A 27,837-nucleotide genomic window follows, 5' to 3' on the forward strand; every position below is an offset into this window, starting at 1 on the left:
AGAGATTAATAAAACGTCTCCATTATATAAGGACAGTTCAAGAGAATTCCAACATATCGATTTCTCATAGACTAAACGAAGAAGCCTAACTAGATGCAAAAAGAATAGAAAACAAGTTATGTGCGAATTCCTGGGGCATAAAGCAGCATCATGAAGGCATAAAAGTTCCACACCTCGCATGATCAACTTGTACTCACAGAACCTAGATACATCAGCGCGGAATCGTCCCCAGATACTCTTGTCTGCTGCCCAGCAGGCACAGCATGGTATCTCGACGAATCCCATCGATTCGCCTCGCTACGTGGGGTCTGCTGCTGCTCTGGGAGACTACAACCACGACGGAGAGATTCAGCAACAAATCGTAGCTAGAAAACAAAATAACGAGAATTAGGATAAGACAGGCTACCTTCTCTTGCGCTTCAATGCAATCAAAGCTAGTGCCCAGCTGTTACAATTGAACAGGTCATCTTGGCTTGTCTTTGCCACCGTGTTTGGCTTCTCTTTCGTTTATGTTCTTCTGTGTTCTGTAAGCGAGATCCGCTACACTTGACGCCAGGGTAGTCTCTCTTTTGTCGCTTTGAACCCAATTTCTGTTGAAAGTCTGGGGTTTTAAACAGGCCTCAGGTGCTCCTCCTTCCAACTCTAATGTTGCGAACATCCTCAAAAATTTGAAACTTCATTATATGTCAAAATTTACCGCATATATGTCCAAGAATTTAGGAAAGAGCAAAACATAGCTTGTACTCTTGCTCATCGAGTCAAGGTGGCCGCCAGCACATTTAACGTCGCAAATCATGTTTACACTTATTCTCAATAACTGTTCATAGTATGACGCAGCTTCTATAACTGTTCAAGACCGCATTAGTCAGACTGTCCAACCTGTGGCGAAGTCGCAAGCCAAATTTAGCTTTGAGAGCCTCCCACATGTCATGGCATAGGGTACTGCTCATATCGCCCCGGGGAGAAAGATCATCTCATACTGGCTCAGCAACGTGGATACACCACAAGCAATGCGTCCCTTTCTAACCCGGCCAGTTATATAAGCTTGCCAAATCTGCGACGAACCTGGCAGCCTGTGTGCCCTCTATCGTTGGCTCCATCTTATTACCAAGCCTTTCCTAGAACTCTCTCAATAAGAACATATTGAATTTACGGTGCAAATATCATAATTGTCACCAATACCAATTCTCGGCCTTTGATTAAAATCCGCAACAATCTTGTTTGGAGGTCATTTAAATCTCCACTAAGTCATACAATGCGCAAAAAAAGATATTTTAAATAACATTACGATTACATATCAATTTTACCGCATCTCTAATAAATTATAAAATTAATCATCAGAGCGTAAGAAAAATTTCGCTCATGCTCATAATCACATCACAGGCACCCTATGTCAAAAATTTAATTATTTATTTAAGTTTCACAAAAATATTGGAGTAAAGACATAATTACTCTATCAAATAAAAAGTCCCACTTGATATTTGCAATACTATAAAAATTTAATATATACTCATATCAATCATAGGCATTGAAGAGACAAAATAAATTTATCATAATAATGCATCAGTATATATTTTTAGAGGCATATGAAATCATCCTAAATGCTTTTAAATAATTTATATATATACATATATAGTAATAGATATATAGTATTATATATATATATATAACAGGGAGCTAGTCCGCTATAGCTTATCTATATACTGGAGCTCTCCGTAGCTATAGTCATGTTTTTCGATCTTAGGGTATTTCAACTATCAATGAGCCACAGCGTTAAATGATCTTATGGGATTTTAAAGTTTTTAGAAATAAAAATTTTATAATTTGTTCGACATAGTTTTACTTTATGATCAAACCTATTTTAAAATGCATTTTCAATGGCTACTAGGCGACGTTTGGAGTTTGACGGTGTGACAGAACTAAATTTCTTCCAAAAATTTGAATAGAAAATAACTTTAAACTAATCTAAATTAAGGTTAACATTCTTGACTGTGATTTTAAAAGTCTATGCTCAAATTTTAAAGATTATTCAATATTCCACCGTCCATTTGACATAATAAATTACGTTCCCGTCCATATTTGACATAATATTTACAAAGTAAACATGTCGAAAAAACTAAAAAATTTTATTCCTAAGAATTTCATATACCTAACATATTTAACGGTGTGGCATCGTAATTTGAAATACCCTAAAGATCGAAAACAAGACTATAGTACTCGAAGCTCCACTATAAGAAATTAGAAAGTAGTACGTAGCCTAATTCTACCATATATAATATATATATTAGTATAGAGATAGAGAGAGAGAGAGCCGAGAGGGAGAAGAGAGAGGAGCTATCTGCCTATAGCTATCTATATATCCGGGTTCCGTACTTATATCTCCTTTCGATCCTAAGGGGTTCAAATCAACGATCCACCCGTTAAAACTGATGCTAATGGGATTTATATTTTTAGAAATAAAAGAGTTTTATATTTTTTCGACAATAGTTTACTTTATCTGACCAACCATTTCAAAATTGCAATTCATGGCTACTATCGCGCAGTTTGGAGTTTAACGTGTATGAAAAATCTAAATTTCTTTCAAATTTGATACAAAATACTTTAAACTGATCTAGAATTAGAGGTTAACAGTGCATTGATCTTGAATTTAAAAAAAAGGTTTATCTCAAATTTTAAGAATATTCAATTTCCACCGTTCATTTTGACATAAATTTATTACTAAGTAAACATGTCGAAAAAACTAAAATTTTTTCTAAGCAACTTATAGAAACACCTGCTAAGATCAATATTTAACGGGTGATTCGTTAATTTGAACACGCCTAAAGATCGAAAGCTAAGACTATAGTATTCCGGGAGGCTGCGCGGTACTATAAGATATATAGGTAGCCGCCTAATTCTATATATATATATAATATATATTAATATATATATATATATAATAATATATACGCGCCGTTGTCGCGAGGCGGGACACCCACGAGCCGCCCTGCTCGTGGCGAGCCGGCCTGCGCGCCCGCTCGTGGCAGGAGGGCCGGCCGCTAGCGGTGCAAGGCGCCCGCTAAGGGCAGGGCAGCCCCACACGCCGCTCGTTGGTGGGCGGGCTTGGGCCCGCGTTGCGTTGCAGCAGGAAGGCCGAGGCGGCAGCCTGCCCTCTATAAGGGGATGTGTGCGGCCAGCCAGCCTCACTCCACAGGGGACATGCAGGTACCCTCCGTGAGCCTATTTCAGATTCGGGGCGGGAAGGATCCCATCACATCTTCTACTGGGCCCGCCGCTCCCCAGTTCGCTGTGAAGTGGGGCCCCGCCGACCCCCCCCTATGGAGCCGGTCGAGCAAGCAAGTCCGAAGCGGCCGGGTTGGGCCACGCGCACTGTTACACGCGGCACGAGCGCCTGTAACAGGCGGGCCGAGCCCGAAACCGGCAGCGGGGCCAGGCCTGTGCCCACCCACTGTGTGCGGATCCGTCCACAGTAGTCCCTCTTTTTTTTATTTTTAAAGAAGAATAAACTTTAAAAATTCATATCTTCTTTTGATTTAGAACTGCAAATTTTACAAGAAATATATCAATAGAAAGCTTGTGAGGAGCTCTTCCAAATCATGCAAGTTTCACAATGATCCTACATCATACATCAAACAAGCCGCCCGCAAAGTTTCGATTTAGGGTTTCATTTTTTTCATAAAATACAAACCAAATTAAATCAAACTTTGTAGATTTAATCTATAACATAGGTGCTACACGATGTGTAAAAACTATGCAAAAATATCCACCCTAGAAAAATCCACCATTAACGCCACAAGCATGCAAGTAAAAATCTAAACGATAGTAGATTTAAATCTAGGCATGCAATCTCGTTAAAAAATTAATTTACGGCACAAAATCATCATAATAGGGCTCTGATACCAATGTAGAGCACAGCGGAAGTATTCGTTCGTACTCTTTTGCGGAAGCGATTAGCACTAGAATGCGACGAGCCCGGATCGTAGAGGTTGATTCACGTGTCCTCAGATCGTCTTCTATCGCTCCAAACTCGCGGTGGATCGAACTACAAACGAGCGCGATCTCTAATCCACCGTTCAAGACCCTCTAGAATAATTGGTTAATGGAGGGTGTGGTTTCTATATTTCTCTCTTGTTTTTTTGTTCTCTCTTATGAGAGATAGCCCGTATATTTATAAGGGATTCCAAAATCTTAATAGGTACGTAAGATATAAGGCTAAATCGGTTTATAATTGTTATCCCAATATGGTTAAAATTTATCTCTAATTAGCTTTCCAATTTAAAAGCGATATTAATCCTAATCCAATTAGACAACGTTAACTGTCGGATCGAGCCCGATTATGGGCGCACCCGATTCAATTTAATTGAATGCCAACAGAATCTGCTTGGAGGTTCTACGCAGGAGAACCAAGCTGCGACAAGCAATAGGGGATAGAACAATTGGCCACATGGTTACAAATCGGATAGGTAAAGGCTAGCAGCTCCCTCATTAGATTGTGCATATATCTGCAATATAATTCCCAACAAGTAGCAATGTACCAAGGTAGGAGAAGAATTAGTTACTATTCCATTGATAGAAACAGCATCTAAACCTCAGACTAGCATCACAGGCAGCCTTGGAGTTATTATAGCCAGTGTTATGAACTGAGAAATAGATCAAATCCCAAGAAAACACTCCTGACATCATAGGAGGAAAAAGAGGGGACCAGACTAACGGATCTCAATGAAAACATCAAATAAATCGAAGAAAGAATGCAGAAGCTCACCTCGTAGTGCAGTGCTGAGATGGAATTAGAAGTTCAGCAGTTTAATATAGACTGCAGCAAGAAGATTGGAACATTGGCTCAAGAACTAGATGAGATAGAACAAGAAGGGCAGTAAAGATATGAAGCTCTGCAAATCGAGGCAGCAAAGAGGCACAAAATTATGCTCCAAGAGAACGTGCACAAGCATGAACAGTTGCTAAAGTTGTTTACTACCCAACAACAGCCATCAAGTCACACACCTATATGTGACAATACATATAGGATGAAAAGTTTACTGAGTGACTATCAGATCTCCTCCTCCACCGTTACGATTCTTTGTGATAATACAAGTGCTATAAATATTTCAAAAAACCCTGTTTTACATTCTCGAACAAAACACATTGAACTTCGTTATCACTTTTTAAGAGACTTAGTTGAATCAAATGTGCCTCATCTTGAATATATTTCTACTGATGATCAATTTGCTGACATTTTAACAAAGCCTTTAGATGAAAAACGTTTTCTACATTTACGAAAGGCAATTGGTATGAATCCATCTATCTAGACAAGTTCTTTGGGCCATGATAATGCATGAATATTTTGTTCATTATTTGTTGCATTGGTTCCGACATGTTTATTTTTCTCATCATGTCTCATCATAACTTGTATGTGAATCATGTGATATGACTTTGATTACTTCATGATACATCATTTTTGGTCAGTTACCGATCTATTTTTATATGTCAGATTTATTGAAGGAGTTATTTATTTAAATTCTATTTTTGTGTACTTATTAAATTAAACACCTCATTCTTCGAACTTTAAATGTTGTTTGTCTTGTTTGATTGTTCACTACAATATGAATAACAATTTCCTTATTTATTGAATTCTCGATAATGTTTCCGACCTGGGAGTTGCACTGCTTTAGGGGGAGTTTTCATGATACATGATATTAAAGATCATAAGATGTGGAAAAAGTTACATCCCTCAGGGGAGTGTGAAAACTACCACCACATAGAGGAAAAGGCTACCACCCTGGTCGTCTGGACAGTGTGTGCAGCTGCCACATGTATTTGCATCTTAAAATCATTTTTTAAAAAAAACCAAGGAAAAAGAAGAAAAGAAAATTTTTAATGAGATGCTCTAGAGATGGTAAAATTAATTGATATATTTTTGACACATCTCTTAGGTGATATAAGGTGGAATGTGACAAGATGCTCAAAGAGCCACTCCCATTATATGTTTTCGTGCATAACCCAATTTGGTCACATTATTTTGAGGTTTTCAATATTTAGGATCTTTCTATTCATTGTTTTAAAGAATTTGATGACGGATAGATACTATAGACTTTAGATCATGTCTGAGGTGCTTAACTTAAAGTATACTCATCTAGAATTTGTCTAAATTTCTCTCTCAATAGATCTTGACATATTAGAATATTTTGTGAAATTGGCTTAATTTGATGTGGATTGATGATTTTGTTTCACAAATCATTATGATTTTACATATACATTTATATGGGGTTAGAATATATTTTTCTGAAAAAAAAAAATTTGGCTTACGGGGTCCGAACCCTGGGTTGAAGGTCCAGACCCTCCGCCCGCCGAAAATCTACAACTCAGAAGCATGCAAATGTTGTTGAGGATGAAGGGAGTGAGTATAAGGCTTCTGACCACTCCGAAACTGAATCGGCTGACTGGGAATTGCTTACTCTTGAAGTTGTGTCTAAGCGAAAAGGCAAGGAACCGGTAGTGCCAAAAAGAAAGGGCAAGGAGAAGTTGGCTCCAACACGTGGACGGAAGAGGGCTGGCGGAGTTGAAATTCGTGAACCAACATCTGACCCACCTCGTCGCAGTTTGCATCAAGATGAGCCTGTGTCGCCGAAACAACGAGCAATGTTCTCTTCAAAGCTGTGCATAGGCGAGCAGGAAGTTGGTGTTCGGAAACTCATCGAAGAGGCCTTTGAAGATTTGTATGAGAATGGCAATCTTGAAGAAATTTGTTCTTTTCCTGAACAAAGCTGGTATTGTCTGGAGTTGATTCGAGAGTTCTACATGCGTGCCGATTATCTCCAAGATTCGGAAGGGGGGTCCGTATGTGTTTAAAACAACTGTTCGTGGTATTGCATTGGATATCACACCAAGTATCGTTGCCTCTGCTCTCATCATGCATGTCACGACCCGCGACCACCCGCCAATTTGGTCGGGTCGCGGCGCCGTCGACAGACCGCCGAACGGACAGAGTTTTCCCTGTACGTCCTAGGCGTCGCAATCAATACAATTACAATAGGTTCCAACCAGGAACAGTATTTAACATACAACGATTGCATAAGGAAGGTATCAAATAACATAAACACATCCTAAGTTATTACATTCATTCATTCATCTCACTTGATATTATTTACATTTCTTTTCCTTTCAAATACATTTAGACTTCCGAATACAATCAATCATCACANCCTCACAGAAAATTCTAAATCTTCGGTTTTCGCTCCGATTTCAGCACAGGTCATTTCCAACTTATACTTTACTTCTATGAGTCCAATAAAATAGTATCTCACACTATTTTTATTTATATTTATTTTTATAATAAACTCCGACATACTATCCTACCGTAACTTCCTACTTTCAGAAGTTCGATATCCTACAATGCAAGCCCGAACTGACGGAATCGACTTTCTCCGAGCTGGCATTGATTCACTTCGCGACTGGTGCAAGGTTGTGAATGGCGTTTGTTTGTCGGGTACTCAGTCAACTGGAAATTCTGTTATGTCCAAGGAACTAAAGACAGAATATCGATTTCTAAACTTCATCATTGTCTACAATATTTTGCCTACTATGAATACGAAGGTGGTTTGTTAGGAGAGGCTACTTTACATGTACTTGCTTGGACATCCTGATGAAGTTCGCTCCCGTGGAATCAATTTGAACGTTCCATTTCTCATTTGGCACCGGATGGCAAAGGATATCAAGACGTCAAATCAGAATGAACGGTTGCCTTATCCTTTGATCATTATGCGGATTTTACGGCAACACGGAGTGGACACGCGGTGCAGCTCCTATGAACATAGCCTCGGGATGTCTGCAGAGCTTCAGCAGATTATGGCTGAGCAGGAGCGCATCACTTTAGAACAAACGTGCATCACTAAGCGGCTTGGAAAGATCTCCCGATTGATGAAAGCTATATTTGACAAGTTGGGTTGTTGTCGTGCTGACATTCCTCCGCAGGATGATGATTTTGATTAGATGCTGGGGCTTCTGTGATCATGTGCATCCTCCTTTGTCGTTTTAGGATTTTGCGACAAAAAGGAGATGTAGTTTTACTTGCTTTTCATGTTTTGCTCTGCTTAGATGACTGTGATTACTTTAGATGCTTAGTTGACTGTGATGACTTAGATCTTGATAACTTACCTTTTTTTATTATGACTGTGATGACTTAGATCTTGATAGACTTACTTTTTTTTATTATGACTGTGATGACTTAGATCTTGATTGACTTACTTTTCTTGATTACTTTAGCTGTGCATGTTTGGAGAATTTGTTTTGCAGGAGAATACAGGACTTCAAGACTCCTTGTTGCGTCTAAGTCATAGAGTTTGTTTTTGGGAGTTGTGTGAAGTGTGAAATGTATTTTGTTTTTGTTGGATCAGTCATGCGAGGAGGTTGTCGTTTGGTGATTGCGACAAACTCTGATTATTTTGTTTTTGAGCGTTGTTAGGACTTTTAGGTTGGCGGATTTCGTGACGTTATGTGGAGTCTTGAAGGGTTGAAGAAGATGATTTCAAGATTCAAGGAAAAAGGCTCACCCGTAATGCTCATCGATCTCAGGTATGTGCGTTTATGGTTAGTGGTGATTTTCGCACATATATAAGTGTTTGGGAGACTTAGAAGTAGTTTTGAAATGTTTGGAACTTAAAAAAACGAAGAATTTTAGGGTTCAGATTCCGGACCCTGGAGCCAAGGTCCGGAACCCGTGGGCCTTCCTTGTAGTTTCACAGCAAGGGTTCGGACCGTGGGTCTAGGGTCCGGAACCCGTGCGCCGTGTTTTCTGTTACGCGAGGAGAGTCCGGACCCTGGTTTGAAGATCCGAACCTTCAAGGTTCGGACCCTGAAGTAAGGTCCGGACCCTGAACCCATCGTCTGTTTTCGGAATCATGTTTTTCATTCCTAATATGACTCTAATCTCTCCCACACCTATAAATAAGATATGGGGCTCCTCCTAAAATATGTGCTTAGAAAGAAGATCAATAGGAAACCCTAGAAACTTGCTTTTGGTGCTTTTGATTCACTTCTTAGAGCAAGTTTCGTTCTTTCGATCATCAACTTGGTTTTTAGGTTTTTGATTCTAATGCTCCTTTGAGAATCAAGTTGATGATGGGTTAAGTGGGTTCTCCTCATATCTTATATTCTTCTAAGCGTTCAAATCACCATCAACTATATTTTTACGGGCTCCGGACGGAGTGTTTGCGCGAGGGCTTTGCGTGAGGCCAAGGATTCAGTGGACGCTCGAGGAGTCGAGGCGTCGTTGCTACGAGGAGTCGCGGCGTGATCGATTGGAAGAGTTCAATCAGTCGAGGATCAACGAAGACGATCTACTACGAGGATTCGGTAAAGATTGAGTCATGAATTTGGTAAATCACCTTGTACTCATCATTTTATAGTGAATTGTTTCGTGTGAACGGTCCCGTGGGTTTTTTTACTCCTAGATTGCAGTTTTCCAATGTAAAAATCTCGATGTGTTGATTTTAATTTTTCCGCACTTATTTTTAATTGCATCGAGTTGGTTGGTTTATCGTTTACACCTATTCACCACCCTCCCCAGGTGTGATTTTACCTTTTAGATCTTAGGGCATTCATATCTTACATGGATAATGTAAACAAAGTTCAAATTGTATGGTTGTAATAGATAGAAATTTACTTTTACTTGCCCTTTTTTACTTGCCCTCGTGCAAGTCATGTATATCGATGTTTTCCTAGGCAACTCATTATACATGCTATTATTGTGGTTGAGCCTTGGGCGGACAGGGGAGGCTCGGTCCGTTCGGCATCTGTATGCGTGCCCGAACCGACCAAATTGGCGGGCTTGGGACGTGACAGATAGAGTGGTATCAGAGCGTGGAAAAGTAAAAGTCTAGGAAGGACCTAGGAAACTTTAGAATGGAAAACCTTAGATATTGTTCAGTTGGGGTTAAAAAGGGGGATAAGGGGGTTATCCCCCCCCCTTTAACCCCAAACATGATTTTAGGAGGGTGGGCTGGTTAGCTAACCCCACCCCAAAGCGGCTAGCCCGGGTTAGCCCATTTGGGGTAACCCCACCCACCCAAGGAATAAGGGTGGAATTAGAGTTAATCCTTCCCCAATTTAATTTTTAATATAATTTTTAATTTTTAATTTTAAATAGAAAATTTTAAAAACTTATAATTTGTAATCTTAAAATTAATATTAAAATTTTTAAATTTTAATTTTAATTATTTAAATTTTAAATTTGGCATTTTATATTTGAATATTTTAAAATGTTTAATTTGTAATCTTAAAATTAATATTTATATTTTTAAATTTTAATTTTTAATTTTAAAATTTAAAATTCAAATTTTACATTTTAAATTTTAAATTTTAAATTGTTATTTTTAATTATTTAAATTTTATATTTTATATTTTATATTTGAAATTTTAAATATTTATAATTTGTAATCTTAAAATATATATTTATAATTTTAATTTTTTAAATATTTTTAAATTTTAAATTTTCAATTTTCAATTTTCAATTTTAATTATTTAAATTTATATTTGTTAGATTTGATTTAAATTTTAAACTTTAAATTTTTAAATTTCAAATTTAAAAATAAATTTTAATTTTGAATTTTTTAATTTTAAAAGTTATCTATTTAAATTTTAAATTTTAAATATAAAATTAAAATTTTAAATTCAAATATAAAAATTGGCACAAAATCATTATTTTCTATTTATAACAACCCACTATCCTTCTTATTCCACCTACTCCAACCAAACACTATTTTACTTATACATGGATTAAACCCAATTCTCAACCAAACACAAAAGTACTCAAACCCCACCTTAACCCTTAACTTAATCCTATCCCTGGAATAACTAGTTCTGACTTAACCCCAAACCAAACGAAGCTTTAAGGACTTAGGTACGTAAGTGACGTGGATTTGAATTATAGCGGAAGCTGATTGGGTTAGTTGTTAGTATGTCTCTAATGGTAATTAGGGGCTAATCCAAGTTGCTATTTATTCTCAATCTAGGGAGGTTATGTTGGCAGCCGACAACATAACACCTAGTGGTGAGAATGGGTGCACTTGAATGCTTTCGCCTAATTTGGTTTTGTATGGATGAGTCATAAAGACGAGTAAATAACGTGGGTCAAGTGACTAATTTGGTTGCTACGTTTCAGGAGGCAATGGCGCCGATAAGACGCCCTATGACGAGGCCTACTCCGAGACCCCGTCTGAGACACCTCAGTCGTCTGGGCCCGACGAGGTTCGGGAGTTGCGTGCTCAGGTGGCTGCACTTGTTGGAATGGTGCAGCGACAGGAGGAGCAAATGGGAAGGCTTCAAGACTGCGTTGCGACAGGTGGCGGCAGCAGCAGCGGCAGCACCTGCGAGCCGAGATCCGCCCATACCTTCGGCACCAGCTCCTAATGTCGCAGGGGGAGCAAATGCGGCAGCCGTGCCGGTGACGGCGCCTCACGTTACTCAATAGAAGTCCCAAATAGCCAGCTCTCGGGTTGAGGTACTGCGTTGGGGGTACCGGTACTGGAGGTCGTGTACCGGTACTGGAGATCGCGTACCACAACCCAATACAAAACCCAAAAGTTTAACGTTCAGGTTAAGGCACCCGGAAGCGGGTACTAGTACTAGAGGGCTCGCGTATTAGTACTCCAATTCGAGTACCGGTACTCAGCTCTGCGAAGTGCAGAAATTGAATGGGTGCAAATAACAAAAGGTGGAGGGCTTAAATGCAATTGTGCTATCTTATAGAAGGAGCCCAATGCATTCATTCCTTTTGCATCAGAAAACCTTCTCATTTTTTTTCTCTTCTCCTCTCCTTCTCTCTCTAGAATCTCTCCAACAAGGGCTTTGGAGGAGATTTAAAGGGTGGATTGCAGCTTTTGGAGGAGGAGCTCAAGAACAATGAAGGACTTGAGGTGCACGGTGGTCAAGGTGAGTTCCCTTGCAAGTATGAGTTAGGATTTGGTTTTATTACCCTAAAAATCCATGTTTTTGGGATTCGTGAGACATAGGAGCTTAGTGTGCTCCATGAATTCCTAAGAAAATTGGATGTATATAGTGTATGCAAACCCTAGGGTTAAATTTAGGGTTTTGTAGGAAATGAGGTCTATGATGAAATTGATCTCTTGTATTCCTAATTGAAGGATAATTCGACGCGTTGGGCAACTCGGATTGGAGTTTCGACAAGCTTACGGCATCCTATTCAGGAAAAACCCTATTTTGCCATCGTTAATGTTGGGTCGAGAGAAATTGGCGATGATAAATTGCGGGACTTGGGTTCTCGCATCCCGGCATCACTACGAGGTGGGTGGTGCTATCCGAAACAGTCGGATTTCTCTTCATATCTTCGTCACCATATTGATCATGTATGTGTATGTATAGAATTCATACATTGTAGGATTAAATTGTAATATGTTGGAACTTCTTACATGCTTTTAATGTAAAGATGTACATGAATTGACGATAGAACCTTGGACACACGAGAACCCTATAGATGTATGAACTAAGATGTGAACATTGACAATGTAGTAAACATGGTGACATTATGACTAAATGAGTTGAATAGCAGCTAGAAACATTGAATGCTAGAGAATGGTACACTACGAGTGTTATGGCATTAGTTGACATGGTATCCTCATGGTTAGAGGATTGAATTATACTCACATGTAGTCTGATATGCTTGAGGGTGATCGCTCAATCTCAAGCGATGAGCTCCGGAGTTGTCATCAACTGAGCGGTAGCGGAATTCTCCCCAGCAGACAGTCCTATCAGGTTGTAGCGGAAATCTCCCCGATAAGAAAGGATTTGGTTTGGTGAGTTGGGCTTAACCTATGAGTTAGCCAAGATGATTGGGTTATGGTCATGGACATGACATGCATCATAAGCATCCTATATGTATTGTTTCAATTTCTTATTACAGGCATAGTAGCTTCATTAGTTTTGAGTTGTTTATCTATCTTTCTCTACTTATATCTGATTAGACCTAGTGAGAAAGTCGGCGAGGTCGGCAGCCGAACCCACTGGAAACTTCTTGTAGTTCTCACCCCACCATTTTGCAGATCCTAATGCGAGCGGGGCGGTCGAGGATCGCAGCAAAGGCATAACGCCCTAGGGAGTGGACCTCCGTGCATTTGTTGTACCCTTTATTTTCATCTTTTGTATTTGATGAAAAGAACTTGTAAAGAGTGTATTTTGGGAGATGAATAATGTATGTAATGACATATGTAAAAGAGTTGTATTTTGGATAATGTAAGCAAAGTTCAAATTGTATGGTTGTAATAGATAGAAATTTACTTTCACTTGCTTTTGTTTACTTGCCCTCGTGCATGTCATGTATATTGATGTTTTTCTGGGCAACTCATTATACATGCTATTATTGTGGTTGAACCATGGGCGAACAAGAGAGGCTCTGTCCGTTCCGCGTTTATGTGCGTGCCTGAATAGACCAAATTGGCGGGCTCGGGGCGTGACAATCAAGGTACAAGGAAAGGTAGGTAGAAAAACCTTGACCACTGGGAGCACACACAACTTTATCGATTTCCAAATCGCTAAGTCAATCAACGCTACTTCAACCACTACTTCACCGCTTGTTGTCACCATAACTAACGGCCACAAAGTCTTGAGCAAATTAAAATGCCCACATTTCAAGTAGGTCGTGCAAGGAGAGCCTTATCAAGCTGACCTAAGAGTGATCAGGTTGGATGGGTCTAGCACTATACTTGGCATTGATTGGCTTAGATCCTCAGAAGGTATGGAAAGGTTACTTTTGACTATGGCAATCACAGTCTCCTTCAGTAAAGAAGGGAAGCCAATGATGCTCAAGGGAATCACTGATGGAGCCAAACTGAGAGGGATCGGTGCTAAACAATGGATTAAGGCCAGCTCAATGGGGAATTGCTGTGCCATAGCTTACATAGTGTTCCCTGGCAGCAAGGATGAGAGGGAAATACCTGTCAAGGTACAAGAAGTGCTAAAACAGTTGAAGAATTGTTCCAAAAACCTGCTCAATTGCCACCAGCAAAAATACCACTGCAACCAAGGTCAGAACCTATCAACAACCAGCCTTACCGATATATGCATGAGCAGAAGGGGGAAATCGAAATGCAAATCATAGAGATGCTTCAATCATCCATTATACAAAGAAGCACAAGCCCGTATGCCTCACCAGTGTTATTGGTTAAGAAAAAAGACCAGAGTTGAAGACTATTCGTGGATTACCGACAATTAAACAAGTCTACTATCAAAGATACGTAACCCATTGTCACACCCCAATAATCCGACATCGAATAGGAATGAGGATGTGATTGGGTATATAAGAGACTTTGACACTAGTAATAATAACTGGGCTTAAGCATTTTGGGCCGCTGTTTGGGCCCAACAAGTTATTGTTGCTAGTGGGCTGGGTCGTTACTTTTGGTATCAGAGCCAATTACCAGCCAAAATTGTGTGGCAAGTCTCGACTGAGCCAGGGTCTGAACGACAAAGTGATAGGCTATGCCGGAGTCTGTATGACAAGGTGGTCGGTTATGCCAGGGTCAGGATGACAAGGCTAGCGAGACGAGTCTCACATCGCCTGGTGATCTTGGGCTGTGTGTGTAATTAGACTAACAAGGACGTCAGGGCCTTAACGGAGGGAGTCTGTCACACTCCAATAATCCCACATCGGATAGAAATGGGGATGTGATTTGGTATATAAGAGACTTAGACACTAATAATAATAACTGGGCTTAAGCATTTTGGGCCGGTGTTTGGGCCCAACGAGTTATTGTTGCTAGTGGGCTGGGTCGTTACTCCATTCCCATCCTAAATGATTTACTCGATGAATTGCAAGGTTCCAAATAATTCTCCCAAATTAGGATTTTTTTTACATTTAGCCCCCTCAGAAAGCTTGTTTTTATAAATGGCCTTAGCAATTTATATTTGGATATATGGTCCTCTCCTTACCACGCGAGCGCCAAGCTGGCAATTTAAGTTGAACACGGTGATCGAATCATCATATTCATATTAACACTTTAGTCTCTTTCTTTAACTTAGGAATAATAATAAATACAAAAGGGAATACGGTGATCCAATACACGATGATTGGATCACCATATTCAACTTAAAAACGCCACGTAGGCGCTCGCGTGGCAAGGAGAAGGCTATTTATGCAAATATAAATTTATATTTATAGAAAAAAAAATTTGAGGGGACTACACATAAAAAAAGCCCCCAAAATTGATCTGCGTCAGGTTATCACCAATAGGATAGACCCTAACGATGTTTATAAAACTGCATTCCGAACGCACTCCGGTCATTATGAGTTTTTGGGCATTCCATTTGGACTTACAAATGCCGCAGCTACTTTTCAATCTCTCATGAATGATATATTCACTCCATACCTCAAAAAATGTGTGTTGGTTTTCTTTAATGATATACTAGTGTACAGCAAGAGTTTAGAGGAACACATTGTACATTTTGGAGCTATTGAAGAAAACCCAGCTGTACGCTAAGAGATCACAATGCTTCTTTGGGCAAGAACAGGTGGAGTATCTAGGTCACATCATCTCAAGTGTATGAGTGGTGACTGATCCCAATAAAATCAAGGCAATGGTGAATTGGCCAACACTAATCAATTTAAAAGGGCTAAGAGGATTCTTGGGATTGACCGGGTGTTACAGAAAATTTATAATAGCGTATGGGAGTATTAGCCAGCCTCTGACAGAGTTATAGAAGGAACACTTCAAGTGGAGTGAGAAAGCTAAAGAAGCATTTGAGAGACTGAAGGTTGCTATGACTCAAGCATCAATCCTAGTCATGCCTGATTTCAACAAGGCTTTTGTCCTAGTGGTGGATGCAAGTGGAACAGGGATTGGGGTAATACTATCCCAAGAAGGCAAACCAATAGCTTATTTGAGCAAGGCTATAGGGCAGTGGCAATTGGCCTTATCCACCTATGAAAAGGAAGTCTTAGCTATATTAATGGCGGTGCATAAATGGAAACACTACCTTAGTCTGCAACCCTTCACCATAAAAAAGGATCACGAGCTTGAAATATTTGCTGGAACAAAATATTTCCAGCCCAATGCAACAGAAAGGTATGATGAAGCTCATGGGGTTTGACTACACTATTGTGTATAAGAAGGGCAAGGAAAAAAGAATTAAGCACATGAAATGAATTAAACAGTTTTTTTCTTCCCTGATTATCTCTTCCTCTCTTCTCCCTTTCTCCTCTAACTTCCCCTCTTTATCTCTCTCCCAAATTCTCAATTTCCCCTTCCTCTCTCTCNGGTTTGTGGTTATCCACGCCACCAACTCTCCCTCGTATTTATCTACTTGAGGGAGAGTGGCTTACTTAATTAAGTTCCTCTCTCTCTCTAAATTATCCCAGATTCCCAATCCGATCTTTACCATCATCCCCGCCGCCATCCACGTCTCACAGCAATCTCATCATCGATGGGTTCCCGCGAGTCCGGGACATTACAGTGTGCTATTCTCAACAAAATAAATAATCACAGAAGACTAGCCCCATAGGCCATAATTCATAACAGTTTACCTAAACATGAAAACAAATCCACCAAAATAATGTAATAGCAAATACCATTTTCTTCTTATACACTAACCAGCTAGAGTTTACTCTGCAAATTTAAGGACCAACAAACATCACCTTAATACTAGACTTAGATTAGTTTTCTATCTTTTATAGCAATAGACCATGCAAACCAAGCAGTGCAAGTGCTTCTATGGCGATTGATCCAGGATTTAACCAAATGGTTTGCCGGAGCAAAAAGTACCAATTCAAAGATACCAATGACTGAGTATGAAAACGGTGCAACCAAATAGAGCACATATTGTGATAAAATTTCAGCTATAAGCATAGTTAATTCGCGAATTATTCACGAATTACCGAAAATCCGAAAAAAACAGTCTGTATGCGATTTATTTCCAAAAAATCGGAATAAAACGCAAATTTTTGGATTAGATTTATTATTCGCGAATAATTCGCGTATGCCGAACTATTCGGCTAGAAAAATGTATAAAATTTTTGGATAAAATCCCTTTCCGAATTATTCGCAAATTATTGCCGAATTATTCGCGAATTATTGAAAAACTTAATGAACTTTCGAAATATGTGGATCATAAAAAAAAATGAAGATGGAGACGACAATAAACTTTGCTATTGCTTTTCTTACTTAATCTACTTTATTTTGTAGCTCTCTATTTTTAATTCTTAAGAATTTATATCTATGTATGCTAGTAGCATGAGTCTAGAGAAAAAAGCTTAGTTTAATAGCCGAATTTTTTATCCCGAATTTTTAATTGGTGAATGTATAATTTTCGTATAAATTGTGTATCCGAATAATTGGTGAACCCATTTTTTAAGCCGTATTTTTTAATGAATTTAAAAATTGAGATACGAATTTTATTCAAATTATACACGTACCGAATTTTTGCCGAATCCAAATTAACTAACTATGGTTTACGGTATGGAAGTATATATAACTTTGAAGAAAAACAAAAACGGTTAAATTACTCTTGGGAAAAGAAAACAGATTATATTGTTAATACCTCTGTTTTTGTAGGGAAGGAAGATGATTCAATATACATTCACAGAACTGCTCTATCATCTCATAGCAAGATGCTTGATTTATTTCAATTATAAGTCCTTCAATCTGTTTCAAAAAGATGTAATCAAGTAACGCAATATTATAAAGGGGATAACAAATTGTTGTAAAGCATTTATGTCATATGCAAAATACAACACGAACATGATTTGAAATCTCGCAACGAAAATGATATGATTCAATTGTTTCAAATTTCTAGTGATTTACGATATGGTAGTTTTTATATAATAGAAATATGTAAGAAAAGATAGACTAACAACAAAATAAAGATAACTAATGTGAAAGGAAAAATAAGTAATAAAGAAGTTTCTGAAATTTAAAAATTTAATTACAGTACAATAGATGCGAAATTTTGGTAAAATGGCAAAAAAAATTATGATGAAAATCCTTGTTTAAATTATGCCTCTAGCACTTAGATACGTTAGTAACCTAGATTTTAAAATTCAAAAGTTTGGGGGCTTAGGTGAAAAAAATAAATAAATATGATTTGTGATTGATTTCAACTTTTAGCAAAGTGAAGGGGCCACACGCAAGATTAATGTGTTGGTGACGTACGAGGGAAGAATTTTATTAAAGTCCAGGGACCGAGGCACAATTTCGACTAGTATTTAAGACGACCTAAGAGAGAGCTTCGGTTTCTTTTTGAAACCCTTGCCGCCTCCCTCTTTCTCAAGCCGCCATCACCACCACCTGGGCCGCCTTCACTCCCTCTCCTCCCTGCGGTCACTACCACCATCACTGTCGGCATCCTCTTCAGACCAGCAACTCCTTCGTGCTACTTGCAGCTTAATCTCCCTTTTGATCTGTAGCCGGGCAGCACCACCCCTCGGGCCACCTTTTTCCCTACTCGTATGCCACCACCATGCATCGCGGTCTCCTTTCCCAACTTCGACCATCCCCAACAGCATCCCACTCTCCCTTGTGTGCAACCAGGTGCGCAGTTCCCTAGGTCGAGCTTGCTTTTCCTTCAACCGACCTCTTCTCTCCTTGTTACTGACCACTCTCGCCGGAGCTTCGAGACAACGAGGGTGAAGTTGTGCTCCATTTTCTTCATCCCTGCTTTAGTTGAAACAACTTCCGGAGAAAGAAAACACGATCCTGATATGTAACATACCACATCCCTCATAAATCGTGCCGAGTCCCGTCAAAACGAGCGGAACGCGGAGTGGAACGAGTGGGTATAGGCCCTAAGTGCATTGGAGCCTATATATGGTGCAAAGGGACCCGAGAGAGTGAGATTTCAAAATCTGGCTAAGTCCCAGATTTTGTGCTCTCGGGGACCGGTCCCTGAAGGAGAGACCGGTCCCCGTACGCGTAGCCTGCCAAGAAATCCTGAGGCATCCGGTCCCTGGTGGTGAGACCGGTCCTCGGGAGACCGGTCCTTGGGGGAGAGACCGGTCCCTCGCTGCGCAGCAGCTGAAAAAGCTCGAAAATCGGCTAAGTCCTGGAAAACCCCCGTTCGGGAACCGGTCCCTGGTCGGGGAGACCGGTCCCCGAAGGCGAAAAATGCCCAGTCTGGGCAGATCAATGGGAAACAAGTGGAGGGGCTTAAATGCAATTGTCACAACACTATATATGACCCAACCCCTCTCTCCCACAACCATTTCTCTCCTCCTCTCCCATTTTCTCTCTTTCTCTCTCTAGAACTCCTCTAGAGCTTGGAGAAGAAGAAGAAGAACTTGGAGAAGAAGGTGGATTTGGTGCTTTGGAGGTTCTAGGAGCTCCCCAACAAGAAGAACTTTGGTGGAGCTTGGACTATAGGTAAGTTTTGTGAGGTTTTCCTCTAGGGTTTGGGTTTTGGTTAAGAGATTTGGAGCTTTGTGCTCCTTAGGGGCTTTAGAGACTCTTTTGAGCCATGAATGCCATGGTACCCATGAGAGCTCAAGGTGCTCTCATAGTGAATCCTTGGAAGTTGTGTTAGGAGCCCTAGGGATGGTTCTAAAGGCTTAAAAAGCTTAGTAGGATGCTTCTTAGATGATTCTAAGCTATTATTTGCTTAGGGTTGAGATCAATCCATGATGGAACCCTAGATGACATTGTTAGGGCTCAAATTTGGGGCTTTTGCCCTAGGATTTTTCGGAGGCAAATTGACCTCGTAGAAACCTAATTGGGGGTCAAATAAACACGTTGGACGACTGCGTTTCACGTTACGAAAATATTTAAGTATAGTTCTTGTACAATCGGCCTAATAGGGCACTAATTTGGTTATAGGACGCGGAGTCGGCGTTCGTAGCGCTCGGGAGTCATCACATTCCACACCCACACGATCATTAGAGGTGGGGGGTGCACGCCGGAATCGTTGGATTCCCTTCTATGTCTATTTCTCTATTCTTGAGCATATGGTTGTTTATTCCTTCATGCATATTAAGGTTAATGCACATGTGAACTTTGGTTGTTTTCATTATATTTATCTCAAAGGTATTTGAAAATAGAGAGGAATGGAACCATGATGGACATGTGTTGTTGAACCCTAGGAATTGCATGATAGTGGGACTTGGACTTAGCATAAGTAAACAAATGGTGACATTGACAATATAGAGATAGATTGGCTTGGACAAATAGATGTTAAACATAGATTTAACTATAGTGACATTGTGACGAGATCGACTAGAAAATGGCATGAAAACATAGGTAGAAAACCTATCACAAAAGTGGCAACGTGACATGTGGCTTAATATCCTCAACGTGGGGATTTGATCGATACTCATGATAAGTCTTGGCTTGAGAGAGATCGCTCCCCCTCAAGCGGTGTGTTTCCGGAAATCGACACCACAGGGAGCGAGGTCCCTGAAGACGGTCCCTCGGGTCTGTAGTGCTTGGAGCCTCCCCGGTAAAAAAAGGGATTTTGGGTTATGAGTTATTGGGGTTAACAAGTTTAACCGGTAAGATTGGGTAAGAGCCAAAGCTTAATTATGATTTGAGCATGCATGCATATTTCATTATTGCATCGAGTATATGTATCCACTGATATTCTTCTGCAGGCATGGTATTAAATTCATTAGTAATGGTTACTTTTCTTTTCTTGAAATACTCATGCCTGGATAGACCTAGTGGGTAAGTTGGCGGGCTCGGATGCCGAGCCCACTGGGAACTTCGTTGTAGTTCTCACACCACTAACCCTACAGGTCCTAGCACGAGCGGGGCGGCGGAGGACCGAGGCAAGGGTATAGCGCCGTAGATAGCGGCCACCGGGTCTTTGTACATTTTGTAGTCATTCCCCTTTTTGTTATACATGTATCAACTTCTTTTGTTGACTTAGAAATGTAAAGTTGTAAACAATCACGTATTTGGTGGATGACTAGATGTAAAAAGTTATGATGGATGAATGGATATGTAATAGTTTTAATTACTAGTATTTGGTTTAAATCTAATCAAATATCATGTATGTTGATTATTTAGCTTAGGGCTTTCGCTTCCGTTATTGCTTGCCCTCGTGCAAGCCTTGTATTATATATGCAAATCTCTTGTTGATTGCTTATTTATACATGTTGTTAGTGCCTTGGGCGGACAGGGGAGGCTCTGTCCGTTCGGCGTCTGTTGACGTGACCCGAACCCGACCAAATTGGCAGGGATTGGGACGTGACATCATCTCTCTTGTACAGTCCATTATCACATATATGTGAGGCAGAGGGGGTGCATCGAGTATGTTGTCAAGGAGGTCGTCGTGGGATGATTTGTGTTAGATCTGCCGAGAACCCTCGTTATCGAACCCACAAGGCAGCAGCCTTAAATCACCCGCACGACCAAGGTTTTACTGACCAAACTCCTAGTTGGACAAACTCCTTGTTGGCCGAGCTCTTGCTAGTCGGGCTTCCTTGTGGTCGGCCTAGGTGGTCGTGCCCTTCGCTAGCTAAGCCCTAGCCATTAGCTAACTGCATGCGGTTCCGGTGACGGCACGTCCACCATCGGTAATTGTTCCTCAGGCGGCGTCGGGATCAGCGACACCCGATGTGACGGTCGAAGACGTGGAAGGAGGGCGCGCGTTAGCGGCTCTTATCAAGTTCAAGAAGTTCAACCCACCCATCTTCGAGGGGGAGAAGGTGGAGCCGGTGATGGTCGAGTCTTGGATCGACTCGATGGAGACTCTCTTCGAAGATCTGCGTACTTTGGAGAGAGATAGGGTGTATCTCGCCACCCACTGCTTGGAGAAAGCGGCGAAGGTCTGGTGGAAGCGCATCAAACGGGATCGACTTCCCGGCCTTCCGCCGATGCTGTGGGAGGAGTTCAAGAGGGCGATGTTCGCCAATTATTTCCCCGACACATTGAAGCGGAAGCTCCAGGAGAAGTTCCGCAAGTTGGAGCAAGGGGACCGCTCAGTAGCGGAGTATGAGCAGGAGTTCTCCCACATCATTGACTGTGTCCCGGATGTAGTACGAGATGACCGGGATCGGGCCGACTGGTTCTTACAAGGACTTCGGCCGGGGATCTACAAGGCCGTGCAGATACTGAAGCTCACGACCTTCGCGGAGGTCTTCGACCGAGCGCTTTGGGCGAAGCACGGTGACGCCTATGTTCGGGAGAAGCGCGAGATGTTAGCCGAGTCCAAGGACAAGGGCAAGAAGCGCCAAGGCAGCGGTTCGGGGGGAACAAGCACGTTCCAAGAAGCCCCCGAAGTATCCGCGGACTCAGCCAAAGGGCAGTGGAGCGCGACGGTGAGTCATATGTGGTGGAGACCACCTGGTGTCGCGTTGTGAGCAGCGCCAAGGCAAGTGCAACAAGTGCGGACAACCGGGGCACTTCATACGGGATTGCCCGGGAGGAGGAGCCTCACCTGCCCCATCCACTGCATCGGCGCCGGCGATTCCGGCCCACTATAGAGGAGTTCCACCGACGGCCGTGTCGGCGGGACGTGCGATGATGCCGCGCCAGCCCGAGATGGCGCGATCTGCCCCGAGCGGACGGGTATTCGCCGCTCAGGTCCAAGCCGAGGAGCCTGCGGAGGCGGAGGAGCATCGCCTTGTGGCAGGTATGGTTTTAGTTAACGGAGTTCGCTCCAGGGCTATGTTTAATACAGGAGCCACGCATTCATTTATCAGTAGATCATTCGCACACATGCATGACATACTCATAGAGGCAAGTGATGACAAGTGGTGAGTTGAGGGCCCTGGGTCGACATTTAATACTTACACGGAATGCTCATCGTGTCAAGTACAAGTAGGTGACTGGATAATGCCCATTAGGATGCTTGAACTCAAGAACCTTAAAGAGTTCGACGTCATATTGGGCATAGACTGGCTCTCGAAGTATCATGCAACGATTGATTGTAAGAACAGAGTGATCACATTTCGTGAGCCAGGGCAGAAGGAGTTCACTTATCGAGCTTGTCAAAGCTCGTGCTTCGACGCGACGGTGTCGGCGACGAGAGCAAGAAAGTTGGTCAACAGCGGTTGCGTAGCGTTTTTGGCAACTGTTGTGGAAGTGGATCGAGCAGCTCTAACATTAGAGGAGTTATCGGTGGTGCGGGAGTTCCCGAATGTGTTTCCCGCGGAGTTACCGGGGATACCACCGGATCGGGAGATCGAGTTCGTCATAGACTTGATTCCCGGTACCGCACCGATCTCGAAGGCTCCGTACCGAATGGCGCCGGCGAAACTGAAAGAGTTGAGGAGTCAGTTATAGGACCTCCTCGACAAGCAATTCATCCGATCAAGTGTATTACCGCGGGGAGCCCCAGTGTTATTTGTGCGGAAGAAGGACGGATCGTTTCGGCTCTGTGTAGATTATCGAGAATTGAACAAGGTCACGATCAAGAACAAGTACCCACTACCCCGAATCGATGATTTGTTCGACCAGTTGCAGAGGTTGTGTGTGTACTCGAAAATAGATTTGCAGTCCGGCTATCACCAGTTGAAGATCAAGCCGGAGGATGTGCAGAAAACTGCGTTCCGTACGCGGTACGGGCACTATGAATTCACGGTCATGCCATTTGGACTCACGAATGCTCCAGCGGCGTTTATGGATTTGATGAACCGTGTCTTCAGAGAGTTCTTGGACCGATTTGTCGTGGTCTTCATAGACGACATATTGGTCTATTCTCGTAGTGACGAGGAACATGCCAAGCATTTGAGGATTGTGCTTCAAGTCCTTCGAGAAGAGAAGCTGTATGCTAAGTTAAAGAAGTGTGACTTCTGGCTCCGAGAGGTCGCATTTCTAGGGCATGTGATTTCTGCGGGGGGAGTTTCGGTAGACCCGAGGAAAGTTGAGGTAATCAAGGATTGGCCGCGCCCAACGAACGTCACGGAAGTTAGAAATTTCGTGGGTTTGGCGGGCTACTATAGGCGGTTCGTGGAAGGCTTTTCAAAGATAGTAATTCCACTTACCCGTCTGACTCAGAAAGGCACCAAATTTGTTTGGAGCGAGGAATGCGACCGGAGTTTTAAAGAGTTGAAGGAAAGATTGATTTCAACTCCGATGCTCGCTCTACCGGTGCAGGGCGAAGACTTCGTGGTCTACAGTGATGCTTCCTATCTAGAAGTGGGGTGTGTTTTAATGCAAGGCGGGAAAGTAATTGCTTATGCATCCCGTCAGCTGAAGAGCTATGAAAAGAACTACCCCATTTACGATTTGGAGCTGGCGGCGGTGATCTTCGCCTTAAAGTTGTGGCGGCACTATCTGTATGGTGCGCATTGCGAGATCTATACCGATCACAAGAGCCTGAAATATCTGTTCACACAGAAAGAGCTCAACATGCGTCAAAGACGGTGGTTAGAATTGTTAAAGGATTACGACATGGATATCCTTTACCACCCGAGGAAGGCGAATGTGGTCGCGGATGCACTGAACACTAAGTCGGCGGAAAACCTCGCTATGTGGGTTACAAATCAAACACCCCTATGGCTGGACATGGAGCGAATGAACATTGAGGTAGTTGCTCCCGAGATTCCGGCTCAATTGACGGCACTCGTTGTCCAACCAACCTTGTTGGAGAGGATCAAAGATCTGCAACCTGCGGACCCGGAACTCCAAAAGGTGCAGCGCAACATCGAGAATGGTCGTGGCGGCGATTTCATGGTAGACGCCGACGGTGCACTTCGATTTCGAAACCGATGGTGTGTGCCAAACAACGAGGAGATCCGAAGGCTAATCTTGCAAGAAGCACATCGGTCTCCGTATGCTGATCACCCGGGCGGCACCAAAATGTATCAGGGATTAAAAATGCACTATTGGTGGCCGGAAATGAAAAGTGATATTGGACGCTTCGTGGCGAAGTGCTTAGTGTGCCAACAAGTAAAGGCCGAGCATCGGTTTCCAGCGGGAAAGCTTCAAAGCCTACCAATCCCCATTTGGAAATGAGAGGATATATCAATGGACTTCGTAGTCGGCTTGCCTCGCTCAACGGGCGGCCACGATAGGATATGGGTAATTGTGGACCGATTGACGAAGTCGGCTTACTTTTTGCCGATCCACACCACGTGGGCAGGCGACAAGTTGACGCAGGTGTACCTTGATGAGATAGTGAGGTTGCACGGGGTGCCGAAATGGATCGTGTCGGATCGCGACCCCCAGTTTACTTCACACTTCTGGAAGAGCCTACAGGAAGCCCTTGGCACACGGCTCGACTTCAGCACAGCATTTCATCCTCAGACAGATGGGCAAACAGAGAGGACCATTCAAACTCTAGAGGATATGTTGCGAGCGTGTGTCATCGACTATAAAGGGAGTTGGTGTGATCATCTACTGATGGCCGAGTTCGCCTACAACAATAGTTATCACGCAAGTGTGGAGATGGCACCATTCGAGGCTCTCTACGGGCGGAAGTGTCGGTCTCCTATACACTGGAGCGATGTGGGTGAGCGTGCAGAGTTCGGCCCTGATGTTCTGCGAGAAGCGGAGGAGAAAGTCCGCCTTGCTCGCAAGCGATTGCTCACGGCGCAGTCGAGACAGAAAAGCTATGCAAATAGGGGCCGTCGAGATATAGAGTTCGCGGTGGGCGACCGCGTATTCTTAAAGGTTCCGCCAATGCGGGGTGTGAAGCGGTTTGGAATGCGGGAAAAGTTGAGTCCCCGGTACATTGGACCCTATGAAATATTGGAGCGAGTTGGCACGGTGGCTTATCGGCTCGCCTTGCCGCCGAAGCTCGCAGATGTACACAATATGTTCCATGTCTCCAACCTTCGCAAGTACATTCATGACCCCGAGCACGCGATGCTATACGAGCCGCCGGAACTCCAAGAAGACTTGAGCTACGAGGAGTTTCCAGTGATGGTTATCGCCCGAGAAGTGCGAAAGCTGCGAAATCGCGAGATTCCCTATGTGAAGGTCCGGTGGAGCAATCACGATGCTCGCGAAGCCACCTGGGAACTCGAGGATCTGATGAGAAAGTATCATCCTTACTTGTTTGAGGAGTAAGGTATGAAAACTGAGTATAAATTAAGTTGAATTAGTTTCGAGGACGAAACTCCTTTTAAAGAGGGGAGGATGTAAGGAAGTGAATTCTCGAAATCCGAGAGTTATACTTCGTTCAGGATGGACTAATTGTCGAGTGGGTAGGCTTCGGAGAAGCTAGAGATGTCCAAAACACAAAAAGTGCTTTGGAGTCGAGTCCGCGAGAACAAATAATGCAAAAATCTGCACTGGGCAGAGTTTGCTCTTGGGGACCGGTCCCTGGCAGGAAGGACCGGTCCCCGTAGCTGGTGGTTGCGGTGGATGCTTGATGCAACCGGTCCTAGGCTTGAGGGACCGGTCCCCGTAAGTGCAACCAGCGAGAAAGCGAGAATTTGGCTAAGTCCTAAGAATTCCACTCTCGGGAACCGATCTCTTAGGCAAGGACCGATCTCTCGGGCAGGGACCGGTTCCCATACGCATGAAGGCTGGCAGAGAGCCTTCCTCCCGCATGGATTGCTCTCGGGGACCGGCCTTCCCGACGAGGGATCGGTCCCTCCGCGCGAAAACTGCCCAGGCAGAGCAGTTTGAGAAATAAAAAGTTGAGGGGCTTGGCTGCAATTATGCCTTAGTTAGAGAGTATAGAGAGCTAAGGGCTCTCTCTCCTTCTCTCATTTCCCTCCTAACTCTCATCTCTCTCTCTCTCCCTCTCTCTCTAGAAAGAAAGAAAAGAGAAGAAAAGAAGGAGAAGTAGAAGAAGGAGAAAGGAAGAAAAAGAAGAAGAAGGAGAGCAAGCTAGGGAAGGCTTGGAGCATCTTCTCCTCTTCCTCTCCTCTCCATTGGAGCTAACCTAGAGGTAAGCTCTTGAACCCTAATGGTAGAACTTAGGGTTTTTGGATTTTTGGCTTTTGAGATGAGGTCAAATGGACCTCTAGCACCATTAATGGTGGAATAGAGCTAGAAGCTAGGGTTCTATAGTGCTAATTGCAAGATGTCAACTCTAGGGCACCCAAATTGGGGTTTTTGATAAATGATGAGATTGATCTCATTTAGTAGCTTGTAAACCTAATTGATAGGTGTCTAAACGCGGGGGCGAAGTCGGATTTTCGGTTCGTTGAGTGGGTGAAAAGCTATCGGCGAAATATAGCCGATTGAGCGCCGTTTTGAACCAAGGAGGCCGAGACCTCGTCGTAACATTCATTGGGAAGCATTTCTAGAACCTTCATACCTCAAAAGGTGGGGGGTGTCATCCAGAAGCAACCGAACTCTTTTCTATGTCTTAGAAATACATGATTTTCATCTCTTGCATGTTGCATTGTAGGATTGCATTGTAGTACCTTTTCCTTATGCTTCTAAATATTAACCTAGTGTACATGAAATACTCGATGAAATGGATAGATAAGGATTGGGTCGGAACATAGATCCTATAGTGCTAAAGGAAAGAGATGAACTCGATGGTTTTTTAGTGACAAAGAGAGTGGCATCTAAATGTTTAAAGAACAGAACGAGTGGCATTATGTAGTGTATTTGACACTAGAGGTTCGTGAACTTAGGGATAGGTGGATTTCCTAGAAAATGACTCGTGAACAATAAACTTAGTAGAGCTAAGTAACTTTGCATGAATGTCGGAATAGGTGAGTTCCAAGAGAAATGTTGGCCCTAGTTCGTAGGGTATCCTCACGTGGAGAGGATAGATCAAGCTCACGGTCTGTTATTCGGGATGGTAAAGCCATCCGTATCCTCACATGGAGAGAATTGTCGTCGAATACTCCAGAGTGTCGGGCAATTGGGCAGAGTTGTCCGCAGACAGTCCCGGGTTCGGGGGCACATGGAGCCTCCTTACCCAATGGGATGGATATGTGAGGCGTAGGCAAACCCAAGGGTTTTGCCACAGATTTGGTAAATGAAAAGTTAATAT

At 42.5% G+C, this 27,837-nt stretch overlaps 1 protein-coding gene across 3 annotated transcripts in view; it reads right to left on the minus strand.

The window, feature by feature from the left end:
• The window catches only part of LOC109706143, a 51,410-nt gene that overhangs the window by 18,213 nt on the left and 5,360 nt on the right, over positions 1–27,837 (minus strand). The window contains exons 1-2 of one of the 3 annotated variants that reach the window (XM_020226958.1): positions 17,542–17,574; positions 4,763–4,813 (exon numbers count right to left, since the gene is read on the minus strand). The exons of 1 other annotated variant lie outside the window; for it this stretch is intronic. Coding sequence is in view for 1 of the 2 variants with exons in the window: in XM_020226949.1 (XP_020082538.1) it covers positions 17,542–17,645 (104 nt within the window). In the remaining variant the exon portion in view is untranslated. Of the gene's footprint in view, positions 1–4,762; positions 4,814–17,541; positions 17,646–27,837 lie in introns of those variants that run through there. One more of the 3 variants, XM_020226949.1, reaches the window with a different exon arrangement.

Source organism: Ananas comosus, linkage group 2 (genome assembly GCF_001540865.1).
Source record: "Ananas comosus cultivar F153 linkage group 2, ASM154086v1, whole genome shotgun sequence".
Classification (NCBI taxonomy): domain Eukaryota; kingdom Viridiplantae; phylum Streptophyta; class Magnoliopsida; order Poales; family Bromeliaceae; genus Ananas; species Ananas comosus.